Here is a 13,151-nt window from a genome sequence, read left to right as displayed (position 1 = left end):
TGAGAGGCACGAGATGCTTTAAACCCTCTAAAAACAGGTTCTTTAGAGAAGTTAGAAAACTATTAGTATAAGTATAATGGGCTAATTAGAAATTGTGTTGGTGAAGGGTTTTTCATTTGTTGAGCCAATGTTTGTTGCTAAGTCTCCATATCCCCTGCCCTTATACACATTAATGAATATATAGAATTAACCTTTGATATTAATCACGTTAGACCTTAGGCTAAGTAAATTCTTTCCTTAACTAAAACCCACTACACCCTCACCCTGTAGGAGTGTAACTTTACTTGGGTGGCGTCTGTTTTGAGACTAATCAGCCCTGGAGAAATAAGTGTCCTGACTGACTGACCGCTGTCACAAGGAGAGGGTCGTAAATTGTCAGCAGACCCCCCTGGCCAGAAGATGATGTAACACCCCTAAAGACCTCTGTATACATTTGTATGAAGCACCTGACTTTGATAAAAGTCAGGACTGCTGTCCCCACGTGACTTTTGTATAACATCGCAGTGTATAAAAACAGACTCTGGAAAATAAAGAATTGGGATCAGTTTCTCGAAATACTGGTCTCCCCATGTCGCTCTCTCTCTCACTCTGGCTGAGTCTCCATCTGGAGCGCGGAACCCACCATGCTTACTAATTATGCCTGGGCTTCTAAGATCCGACCGGGGAGGCCTCAGTGTCTCCTCTCCTTTGGGAGAACGGAAGGACGCCTGCGGCCTACGTAAGTGGTGCAAGCTTCTTGTCTTGAAGTTTTATTGGTCCCCCGCGTAAACCAAGCTACTCAGCCTCTTTTCTCCACTGAATTTTCCTACTGAGCTATCCTCATCCTATTACTCTTTTTATCTTTGATAAAATATTTAAATAAATAGGTCGCCGACGCCGTCCCCGCTTCGAATACCCTGGATCAGCCGGGGCTGGACCCCGGCAGGTGGCGCCCGAACAGGGACCAGCCCCGGTGGATCCAGGGTATTCGAAGCGGGGACGGCGTCGGCGAGGATCAGGAAACAATTGCTTAATTAAACGTTAATTAAGGATATAAAGAGTAATAGAATGAGGATAGCTCAGTAGGAAAATTCAGTGGAGAAAAGAGGCTGAGTAGCTTGGTTTACGCGGGAGACCAATAAAACTTCAAGACAAGAAGTTTGCACCACTTACGTAGGCCGCAGGCATCCTTCCGTTCTCCCGAAGGAGAGGAGACACTGAGGCCTCCCCGGTCGGATCTTAGAAGCCCAGGCATAATTAGTAAGCATGGTGGGTTCCGCGCTCCAGATGGAGACTCAGCCAGAGTGAGAGAGAGAGCGACATGGGGAGACCAGTATTTCGAGAAACTGATCCCAATTCTTTATTTTCCAGAGTCTGTTTTTATACACTGCGATGTTATACAAAAGTCACGTGGGGACAGCAGTCCTGACTTTTATCAAAGTCAGGTGCTTCATACAAATGTATACAGAGGTCTTTAGGGGTGTTACATCATCTTCTGGCCAGGGGGGTCTGCTGACAATTTACGACCCTCTCCTTGTGACAGCGGTCAGTCAGTCAGGACACTTATTTCTCCAGGGCTGATTAGTCTCAAAACAGACGCCACCCAAGTAAAGTTACACTCCTACAGGGTGAGGGTGTAGTGGGTTTTAGTTAAGGAAAGAATTTACTTAGCCTAAGGTCTAACGTGATTAATATCAAAGGTTAATTCTATATATTCATTAATGTGTATAAGGGCAGGGGATATGGAGACTTAGCAACAAACATTGGCTCAACAAATGAAAAACCCTTCACCAACACAATTTCTAATTAGCCCATTATACTTATACTAATAGTTTTCTAACTTCTCTAAAGAACCTGTTTTTAGAGGGTTTAAAGCATCTCGTGCCTCTCAAGGTTGGGAGGCTGTGAGCAATCACATGTGGCTGGACGAGCCTGTCAGGCAGGCTAGAGAACCTTCAGAGGAGTTTGTAGGTTAAAACACTCTTGTCACACCCAGGAATTATTATTAACTGGAGCTCTAGGTTAACTCCTTCTCCGAAAGAGGTGGTGGGGGACAGCCCCCCGTAAAGTCAGAGGTGTAGGTAAGAGCACAAAGCAGAGAGTAGGCAGACTCTGGTTTTGGGGTAGATTGCTCGAGAATTTCCAGGGAGACTCCTGAGGCTTGATCCCGCCTTTGCGTATGTCAAGCCTCCTTCCTCATGACCTTTGCCACGGGCGGCGCTCGCTCCCCACAGACAGAGGATGAGATGGCTGGATGGCATCACCGACTCGATGGACGTGAGTTTGAGTGAACTCCGGGAGATGGTAATGGACAGGGAAGCCTGGCGTGCTGCGATTCATGGGGTCGCGACAAGTCAGACACGACTGAGCGACTGAACTGAACTGATAGGGAACTATAATGAATATTTTGGAAGAACCTATATGGGAAAAAAAATCTGAAAGAGAATAAATATATTTATGTGTGTATATACATATACACATGAAAGTAGAAAGTGAAAGTGAATTCGCTCAGTTGTGTCCAACTCTTTGCGACCAGTGGACTGTAGCCTACCAAGCTCCTCTGTCCATGGGATTCTCCAGGCAAGAATACTGGAGTGGGTTGCCATTTCCTTCTCCAGGGGATCTTCCCGACCCAGGGATCAAACTCAGGTCTCCCACATTGCAGGCAGACCCTTTAACCTCTGCGCCACCAGAGAAGCCCCATATAAAACTGAATCACTTTGCCATACACCTGAAAGTAACACAACATTGTAAATCAACTATACTTCAACAAAAAAAGACATGAGTAACTTAACATCATTTAGAGACACATCCCACTCCTCAGATGTCTAGTGGGGCCAGAGACCTTTCCGCTTAGGGAAAGTGCTTCAGACTTGATTCTAAATGGTCCTGTGTCCTAATGAAGAATATTCCTTTTGGGTTTCTCATACATCCAAATTTATTTCAGAAAGAATTTTAAAAGTTATATGTAATAGAAAAGACAGTAAATATTAGGGAAATTTTTGAAAAAATATAGATATAACATCTCAAATTATAATGCCCTACAATGTTGTTTTCATGTCTGAATAGTACCTTTCAGTTCTTATCAACATGGACACATAGCTCTCTTCAAAGCTGATCATCATAGTATACAAATCTTTTTATATTCTGCTTTTCATTGAATACCATGACAGTTTTCTGTATCATATGCAGTTCCCAGTTGATGAGGAATATTCTTAGACATCAATAGATGGTTAGCCTAATCCTGACACTGGGATTGTCACATGTGCCTCAGGGGCAAGGTTTTTTTGGGAACTCTCACAAACATTCATGTGACACAGAGTTGGAACTTCTTCAAGTTGATAGGATAGGTTAAATATTTGTTTATTAAGAAATGTATATGCAGCAGAATTTGTCCAAATTTTCTTTCAATATTTTATGGAATCAAGGTGGTAGAGTAGTAATTAATCTTCTCCTACCCCTAACCATTAGAGTTAGCTCATTTACCAAAGGGACCTGAGAATTATGGGGAACTGCATTGTCTTGGGCCCATTCTCAATAGCTGTGTTTGTCTAAAGACCAGCATCTCATTCTAACTGGGAACTATGTATGATCAGATTCTATGGGGTTGGCAAGGCTACACATGTTTAGTTGGCTTACCCTGTTACAGTAGGTGTTTTCTGAACTAAGAAAGCTTTCTGCTCTGGCAGGAAGAAATACCAATAATCATAACCAGGAGAAGTATCAATAATCTCAGATATGCAGATGACACCACCCTTATGGCAGAAAGCGAAGAACTAAAGAGCCTCTTGATGAAAGTGAAAGAGGAGAGTGAAAAAGTTGGCTTTAAACTCAACATTCAGAAAACGAAGAGTATGGCATCTGTTCCCATCACTTCATGGCAAATAGATGGGGAAACAGTGGAAACAGTGACAGACTTTATTTTGGGGGCTCCAAAATCACTGCAGATGGTGACTGCAGCCATGAAATTAAAAGACACTTGCTCCTTGGAAGAAAAGTTATGACCAACCTACACAGCATATTAAAAAGAAGAGACATTACTTTGGCAATGAAGGTCCGTCTAATGAAAGCTATGGTTTTTCCAGTAGTCATGTATGGATGTGAGTTGGGCTATAAAGAAAGCTGAGCACCGAAGAATTGATGCTTTTGAACTGTGGTGTTGGAGAAGGCTCTTGAGAGTCTCTTGGACTGCAAGGAGATCCAACCAGTCCATCCTAAAGGAAATTAATCCTGAATATTCATTGGAAGGACTGATGTTGAAGCTGAAACTCCAATACTTTGGCCACCTGATGTGAAGAACTGACTCATTTGAAAAGACCCTGATGCTGGGAAAGATTGAAGGTGGGAGGAGAAGGGGACCACAAAGGATGAGATGGTTGGATGGCATCACCGACTCAATGGACATGGGTTTGGGTGGACTCCAGGAGATGGTGATGGATAGGGAGGGCTGGCGTGCTGTGGTTCATGGGGTCACAAAGAGTCGGACATGACTGAGTGACTGAACTGAATGTTCACTATATTCTGAAGAACTATCATCTTCTAAGACACTATTATATATGTCATCCAGATGATCAGAGAAAGTATCTGCATAAAATTCACTGAAAAGTCCTTTACTCAAAATTTTGTGATGTGGCATTTTTGAAAGTTTTATGGTAATAAACTTGCATTTATAATACACAGAAGGTTGGGATAAAAACTGAACAGAGCAAAATATGAATGATAACAATAGTCGTAAGTTGTATAATGAACCCTTGATTAACTTAAAGCTCTAAAAACTATGCACAGTCATGTTAATTGTATCACTCTGTATAAAAATATATTGATATATCTCTGGTCAATAATGCTGGGGTAACAAAAGATGTGTTAATATGTCTCTTGTTAATAATGTGTTAGCTGATCATGATAACTAATTGGAAATGGCAGATGGAGAGGAAGTGAAGCAAATGAAGTAAAGAATGATACAGAGAATTGAGATGTAAAACGGAAAAGGTAAGGAATGAGTGTGGGGGATGGGTGATGCAAAAGCTGGCCTTGGTTCCTATCATAGTGTAACAAAACCAAAAGGTTATGAGAAAACGATAATAAAACAAGAGAACTTGGAGAAAGACATTTAAGAGTAATTTGTACATTCGTACACAAATGCAGCTGTAGACAGGGTTGTACATATTACCCAAAAAGGTGGTGCTGCAGAATTAAAAGAGAAATGCTAAGGCCCGTGTCTAGGGAAAACATTACAATGTAAGGTTGTGTAGAAGGGTACAAAGACTGATGTAAACAAACCAAGAGAGCAAAGCATCAATATGTTTCATCTTAGAAAAATAGAATCTTTCTGATACAAAACTGATAGTCAGATAATGCCTATTGTAAAGACTTGAAAGGAACTGACTGAATGTGTCCAGATGCCAAACAGTCCATCTCCCAGTCTGATACAGTGATGGATATTAGGAAAGTTTGGGGATTGAGACGGGGTTTCAATTCTGTCTTTCTGGTTGTATGATTCTCTGAGTATCAATAAAATAGTCAACACAACACTTGTCATTTAATACATACTTAAGAAATGGTCAGTGAATCTGTTATTAACAATCACTGTAATACTGCTGCTCCTACTGCTGCTAAGTCACTTCAGTCGTGTCCAGCTCTGTGCGACCCCATAGATGGCAGCCCACCAGGCTCCCCTGTCCCTGGGATTCTCCAGGCAAGAACACTGGAATGGGTTGCCATTTCCTTCTCCAATGCATGAAAGTGAAAAGTGAAAGTGAACTCGCTCAGTCGTGTCGGACTCTGTGCAACCCCATAGACGGCAGCCCACCAGGCTCCTCCATCCATGGGATTTTCCAGGTAAGAGTACTGGAGTGGGGTGCCATTGCCTTCTCCATCAACAGTGCAATAGTAGATATTTATTCAGTTATAACAATGTGTAGAAGAATCCAAGGAGATGCAACTAAAGTTCAGTAACATCTAAACTCTAAACATCTAAACTTAAATCCCTTACGATTATACAGTGTAAGTGACAAATAGATTCAAGGGATTAGATCTCATAGACAGAGTGCCTGAGGAACTATGGACAGAGGTTCACGACTTTGTACAAGAGGCAGTGATTAAGACCATCCCCAAGAAAAACAAATGCAAAAAGGCAAAATGGTTGTCTGAGGAGGCCTTACAAATAGCTGAGAAAAGAAGAGAAACTAAAGGCAAAGGAGAAAAGGAAAAATGTACCCATTTGAATGCAGAGTTTCAAAGAATAGAAAGGAGAGATAAGAAAGTCTTCCTCAATGGTCAGTGCAAAGAAATAGAGGAAAATAATAGAATGGAAAAGACTAGAGAGCTCTTCAAGAAACTTAGAGATACCAAGGGAACATTTCATGCAAAGATGGGCACAATAAAGGACAGAACTGGTATGGACCTAACAGAAGCAGAAGATATTAAGAAGAGGTGGCAAGAATGCACAGAAGAACTGTACAAAAAATATCTTCATGACCCAGATAACCACGATGGTGTGATCACTCACCTATAGCCAGACATCCTGTAATGTGAAGTCAAGTGGGCCTTAGGAAGCATCACTATGAACAAAGCTAGTGGAGGTGATGGAATTCCAGCTGAGCTATTTCAAATCCTAAAAGATGATGCTGTGAAAGTGCTGCCCTCAATATGTCAGCAAATTTGGAAAACTCAGCAGCAGCCACAGTACTGGAAAAGCTCAGTTTTCATTCCAATCGCAAAGAAAGGCAATGCCAAAGAATGCTCAAACTACCACACAATTGCACTCATCTCACATGCTAGCAAAGTAATGCTCAAAATGCTCCAAGCCAGGCTTCAACAGTACATGAAGTGTGAACTTCTGGATGTGCAAACTGGATTTAGAAAAGGCAGAGGAACCAGAGATCAAATTGCCAACATCTGCTGGATCATTGAAAAAGCAAGAGAGTTCCAATAAAAACATCTACTTCTGTTTTATTGACTATGCCAAAGCCTTTGACTGTGTGGATCACAACAAACTATGGAAAATTCTGAAAGAGATGGGAATACCAGACCACCTTACCTGCCTCCTGAGAAACCTGTATGCAGGTCAAGAAGCAACAGCTAGCACTGGACATGGAACAAAAGACTGGTTCCAAATTGGGAAAGGAGTACATCAAGGCTGTATATTGTCACCCTGCTTATTTAACTTATATGCAGAGTACATCATGAGAAACACTGGGCAGGATCAAGCACAAGCTGGAATCAAGATTTCTGGGAGAAATATCAATAACCTCAGAAGCGCCAGTGACATCATCCTTATGGCAGAAAGTGAAGAAGAACTAAAGAGCCTCTTGATGAAAGTGAAAGAGGAGAGTGAAAAAGTTGGCTTAAAGCTCAACATTCAGAAAAACAAAGATCATGGCATCCGGTCCCATCACTTCATGGCAAATAGATGGAGAACAATGGAAACAGTGAGAGACTATTTTTTTGGGCTCCAAAATCACTGCAGATGGTGACTGCAGCCATGAAATTAAATTATGCTTGCTCATTGGAAGAAAAGCTATGACCAACCTAGACAGTATATTAAAAAGAAGAGACATTACTTTTCCAACAAAGATCTGTCTAGTGAAAGCTATGGTTTTTCCAGTAGTTATGTATGGATGTGAGAGTTGGACTGTAAAGAAACCTGAGCGCCAAGGAATTGATGCTTTTGAACTGTGGTGTTGGAGAAGACTCTTGAGAGTCCCTTGGGCAGCAAGGAGATTCATCCAGTCCATCCTAAAGGAAATTAGTCCTGAATATTCATTGGAAGGACTGATGTTTAAGCTGAAACTCCAATTCTGTGGCCAACTGATGTGAAGAACTGACTCATTTGAAAAGACCCTGATGGTGGGAAAGATTGAATGTGGGAGGAGAAGGGGATGACAGAGGATGAGTAGTTTGAATGGTATCATGGACTTTATGGACATGAGTTTCAGTAAGCTCTGGAAGTTGGTGATGGACAGGGAAGCCTGGCATGTCGTAGACCATGAGCTCACAAAGAGGCGGACATGACTGAGATACTGCACTGAACTGAAACTTTAGAATTTTCTACCATTCAGAATGTGACAAAAAATTATACCGGGAATTTATCATTTGTGTGAAATCCTTCATATCATTCAGAACAAAAACTATGTCCAAAATAAGGTTAATAGATAAAATGAGACTTGTTTAGGTAATATCTTTTCAAATAACTTCTACTGTGTTAATTGTGCAAATAACAGCAGGTCTTGAAGTTATGCTGAACATATCAAATTTTTAAAAGGCTAAAAATAACAAGGGCTCAGTGTTCAATCAAATAAATGCTTTGAAAATAGAACTATATTCAAATCCCATCTTGGCCACTTACAATAATATTAGTGGTATCTTCTTTAGTAAGTTATTTAACTCTGGGAGCCTCAGTTGCTTTATCAGTAAAAGAGAGATTATACTATTGACCTGAGTTTTTCTGAGGTTTACCAAAAATGACTTTAAGAAGGCCTAGTACTCAGCTTGATTCTCATTCAACAAGTACTCTGACATTGGCAATTTTCTCATATCTCTTTGAAGCAGTAGCAAAAAACTTAATAATCTGTATGAATGGACAAGAAAATTAGAAACAAAGAATAAATAGGCTAATCAGTACTTTAAAATGAGAAAAAAGCAGTCTTGCTGTAGCACAGACTTCACTGTAATGGAAAGGGGAGAAGGCTACAGAGAGGAGTGTTGCTGCTGCTGCTGCTAAGTCGCTTCAGTCGTGTCCGACCCTGTGCGACCCCATAGACGGCAGCCCACCAGGCTCCCCCGTCCCTGGGATTCTCCAGGCAAGAACACTGGAGTGGATTGCCATTTCCTTCTCCAATACATGAAAGTGAAAAGTGAAAGTGAAGTCACTCAGTCGTGTCTGACTCTTAGCGACCCCATGGACTGCAGCCTGCCAGGCTCCTCCGTCCATGGGATTTTCCAGGCAGGAGTACTGGAATGGGGTGCCACTGCCTTCTCCGAGAGGAGTGTTAGGGATGCTGAATAAATTGCTCCTCTTCACAAGTCTGACAGCCTACACTCTACCTGTGACTTATTCCAGAGGCCTGTGGAAATGTGGTAACACGGGCAATTGTTTCATTTTCCTTTGTAATGGTAAGTGAAAAATGGATAGTCAATAAAAAGAGATTATGAAAATGATCAAGAAATCCTGATCGTATGTACTGTTTATTGTCACTTCACATATGCTTCCTATGTTGCAAATTAATGTTATATATGAATCACTTTCAAATGACCAAAAAAGGAAAAAAAAACACAAAACTTTAGTCCACTAATGGGCAGTTTATGGAGCTCAATTTTAACGGCTCCAAATTCTTCTTAGATTGTAAACATATTTATGACTGACCAGAGGCAAATAATAATAATGATTCTATGAAAACAATATTTACTTACCCAGTTGGAGAACAAGTATTAGATTTATTATTATGAAAACAACGTGTTTGTGCACTTCCCTCTCTGTGGGTCCCCACTTGGAATAAAAATTAGCCTGTCCAAATAAAGCTAAATAAACAGGGTTGAAAGACTGCTGGATGAATTTTAAAATACTCAGTACTGTTTATTATAACTGATCAGGCTAAACAAGAGACAAATTAAGATTCACTTCAAACCACTGAGCTATGGAGCATGATTAAAAGAGACACTCCTTCCCTATACAGGAGTAAAGCTGGACTTTCAGTACTGATGACAAGGTGAGAGAAATGAACAATCTGATAACACTGTAGTCAGTGTTTGTAATTCAGAAGTGCTCTTTGGAATACCATTCTAAAAACGGTAGGTGTTGCTTTCCAATTTTCAGAGGATAATACCTATTGGCTCCAAAGCATCACACATAGCGTTCCATATAAAAGATGAATTTACAAACTGAACATTGAAAGACTCTAAGAGATGCTGCAAATGGTTATTCAGGTAACTTTTCTTTCCTTCAACAAAACAAAAGCAGGAAACAAATATGAATAGAAAGAACATTACAAGAAGGGACTCAGCTTACCTCCATCTAGCTCCTCAGCCCCAAAATGATTCCTGTAGAAGAGCATGATTTCTATCTTGTAACATTTGTAGATGGTCACCAAACAAACAAGCAGCAGAAGGATAGCACCAAGCCCTCCAGCAAGTTCAACTGTATACATCAGCTCTAGAAAAAAAAAATTACCAGAGGGAATTATATTCACATACAAAATCATAAATTCAACTTGATTTCACACTTTTGTGGATGAGATCAGATGTGGGTAATGGATTGACACAACCCCTTTCCTTTCTGCAGTAGAATGTGACCTCTTGATAACTTTCTAGCTGTTTCCTTGGTAACCTGATAAGGTGGTATGTGTTACTGTGTTGCTAAGCAACATTGCTTATGGTAAGAATGAACCTACATTGGTAGATTGCATTTGGGCTGATTTGTAAATACCTGATTGGAAACTATAATTTGGGGCTTGCTAGAGTGAAAGTGACTCTTACACATAAACCTATTCTTGTGGGAATCCTGCAAGGTATGCTGGAGTTGATAAAAGAAATACTGGTTCCTCTGGAGACGAAGCTTTTAAGCCAGGATGGTTTCTGAACTTACCCAATCTGAATCTTAATCTTTCCCACTTCAGCTGTCACCTGGAGGTTGGGGCTGAGGAAAAATGAGGGGTGAACAGCACAGTTCCTGAAGGGCAGTGTGGAGTGTCGCATAGTTTGAGTGGACCATCTAATGAATACTGTCTGCTGGCTTCTGCCAGAAGCACTAATACTTGTCTTTCTCAACAGAGTGGTGCCAATATGGCTGACCGCAGTCTTGGAGGCTGAGTGCTAACTTGGGATTAAGAACTAGGCTCCCTAGTGGATGTCACACTGGACTATATGGTCATATTTTCCTTTCACTAAGCTCTTAAATGGGCTTCCCAGGTGGTTCAGTTGTAAATAATTGGCCTGCCCAGTGCAGGAGATGCTGGTTTGGTCCCAGGGTCAGGAAGATTCACTGGAGAAGGAAATGGCAACCCACTCCAGTGTTCTTGCCTGGGAAATCCCATGGACAGAGGAACCTGGTGGGCTACAGTCCATGGGGTCACAAAAGAGTCAGTCACGACTTAGCGACTAAACAGCAGCAACAGAGCTAAATATTTTTTTCTTATCCTTTCTTTCCCCTTTGACTTGGTATGTTACTACATTCTATCCAAAAGAGTAACTTTCTTGCCACTGATTACAAGTAATTTTCTTGCCTCTGTATACAAGTTCTCCTATTCCTATAGAATGTCTATACAACATAAAAAATGATCAGACAATTTTAGAGATAAAACATTCACTTCTTTTTTCTCCTTCAGAGCTCATGCACAATGTAACAAATTCAATGATACTGGTATTTAAACATTAGGCCACAATGCACAGATTTTGAAGTCCACTTTAGTGAAATGCTAGTTAAACTGCCTGTGTATGTATTGTGACCTTTATCATCATAGTCCAAATATTACTGATGGGTTGTTATTGTTCCTTGCAGTTGACAGCTACCTTGAAAAGTACTAGTTTCCTTAATTACCACTAAAGATAACTATTCCTGAAATTACGGCCCTAAAGTAATGGTATTTTCAATTCTGTAATTTACAATTCACCAAAGGGTTATCTAACTCTGTAATAGTCAATGTAGTCTTAGATTGAGAATTTTAAAAGAATCTATGGTTTTGCAGTGACAACTACTCTTGGCTTCCAAGATCACTCTTGAAATCTTACTAATGGGGTGAAATCATCATGGGTGCAATGCAGTATCAGTGATAAATAATCTGAAAAGTATGGCCATAATTTTCTCACAAGGACATTTTTTTATTTGTGTGTATGTTTGCATGTGATGTCACTTATCTGTGACGATTACAGGAAAAAAAAAACAAAACCTCAGCCATATTTCTTCTTATCTAGTTATTAATTTCTAATTCAACAGTTGAATAAAAAGATACATATAACTAGTGTTTAATCAAGTGTAGCTTTCTGCTCTTATTAAAATTAAATAGGACGCAGAAGAAAAACTTACAAAAAGTGATTGGAATTTATGAATTTAAGAAAGAAAAAATAAAGTGAGTTATTAAACCTTTAAGAGTCTAAGTTAACATGAAGTGTGAATTACTAAGAAGTATCTCAAGGAAATTTATATAGTTTGTATTTATAAATATCAGACAGCTTTATCTGCTGAATCTTGTGAGGGACTATGCAAGATAGTCTACAAAAGTACCAGGAATGAAATACAAAACATGCTTCAGTATACTATTTTCCTACTACTATGTGAACAGAAAGGATTAGTGTGTATATAATTCTGTGTGGTACTTTGGGTCTTGTTTTCTCAGGATATCAGTTAAACTCCACCACACATAGACACCTGCATAAAACTCTAACTTAGGCCCATAGGCTAATTTACATACCAGAAAATCTGATTTCAATTATACTGGATATAATGGGAGAGATAAGCATTTGGGCTATGGCTTCTTTTCATATTGCTTCTTTTTTCTAATATAACGCATTTCATACTTGGAATTCATCACTCTAAAACTTGTGTGAGAAAAGAAATTAAAAAAAATAATGGAGAATGTGTAGCCTCTACTCCCAAGCACTGTTACTGGAAATGCCCAATGATACTACTATATTAGAAAAGTTTGAGTAGTTGCTAATAAAGTTAAATATGAATCTACCCTAAATATGATCTACTCCTAAGTTCTTGCTGCTGCTACTGCTAAGTCGCTTCAGTCGTGTCTGACTCTGTGCGACCCCATAGACGGCAGCCCACGAGACTCCCCCGTCCCTGGGATTCTCCAGGCAAGAACACTGGAGTGGGTTGCCATTTCCTTCTCCAATGCATGAAAGTGAAAGTGAAGTCGCTGAGTCTTGTCTGACTCTTAGCGACCCCATGGACTGCGGCCCACCAGGCTCCTCAGTCCATGGGATTTTCCAGGCAAGAGTGCTTACTCAAAGGAAAAATAAGCCAATGTCTACAAGAAGACTTGTACAGGATGTTCAGAGTAGTCTTATTCATAGTAATCACAACTGGAAGCAACCCAAATGCTCATTAACAGGGTATAATGAACAAACTATTGTGTGTCAATAGGATACAATACACTCAGCAGTACAAAGAATACACTGCTGATAACATGCAGCCTTTGTGAATTTCACAAAATGATGTTAGCTGAAGAACG

At 40.2% G+C, this 13,151-nt stretch overlaps 1 protein-coding gene across 1 annotated transcript in view; it reads right to left on the bottom strand.

The window, feature by feature from the left end:
- IL1RAPL1 (interleukin 1 receptor accessory protein like 1) overlaps positions 1–13,151 on the bottom strand; it is a 1,448,054-nt gene that overhangs the window by 15,719 nt on the left and 1,419,184 nt on the right. The window contains exon 9 of the mRNA XM_027533998.1: positions 9,986–10,129. Within this exon, the coding sequence (XP_027389799.1) occupies positions 9,986–10,129 (144 nt within the window). The remainder of the gene's footprint in view (positions 1–9,985; positions 10,130–13,151) is intronic.

The sequence above is a fragment of the Bos indicus x Bos taurus genome, chromosome X, assembly GCF_003369695.1.
Source record: "Bos indicus x Bos taurus breed Angus x Brahman F1 hybrid chromosome X, Bos_hybrid_MaternalHap_v2.0, whole genome shotgun sequence".
Taxonomy (NCBI): domain Eukaryota; kingdom Metazoa; phylum Chordata; class Mammalia; order Artiodactyla; family Bovidae; genus Bos; species Bos indicus x Bos taurus.
The sequence above is the reverse complement of the archived record's forward strand: the minus strand, read 5'-3'. Positions and strand labels throughout refer to the sequence as shown.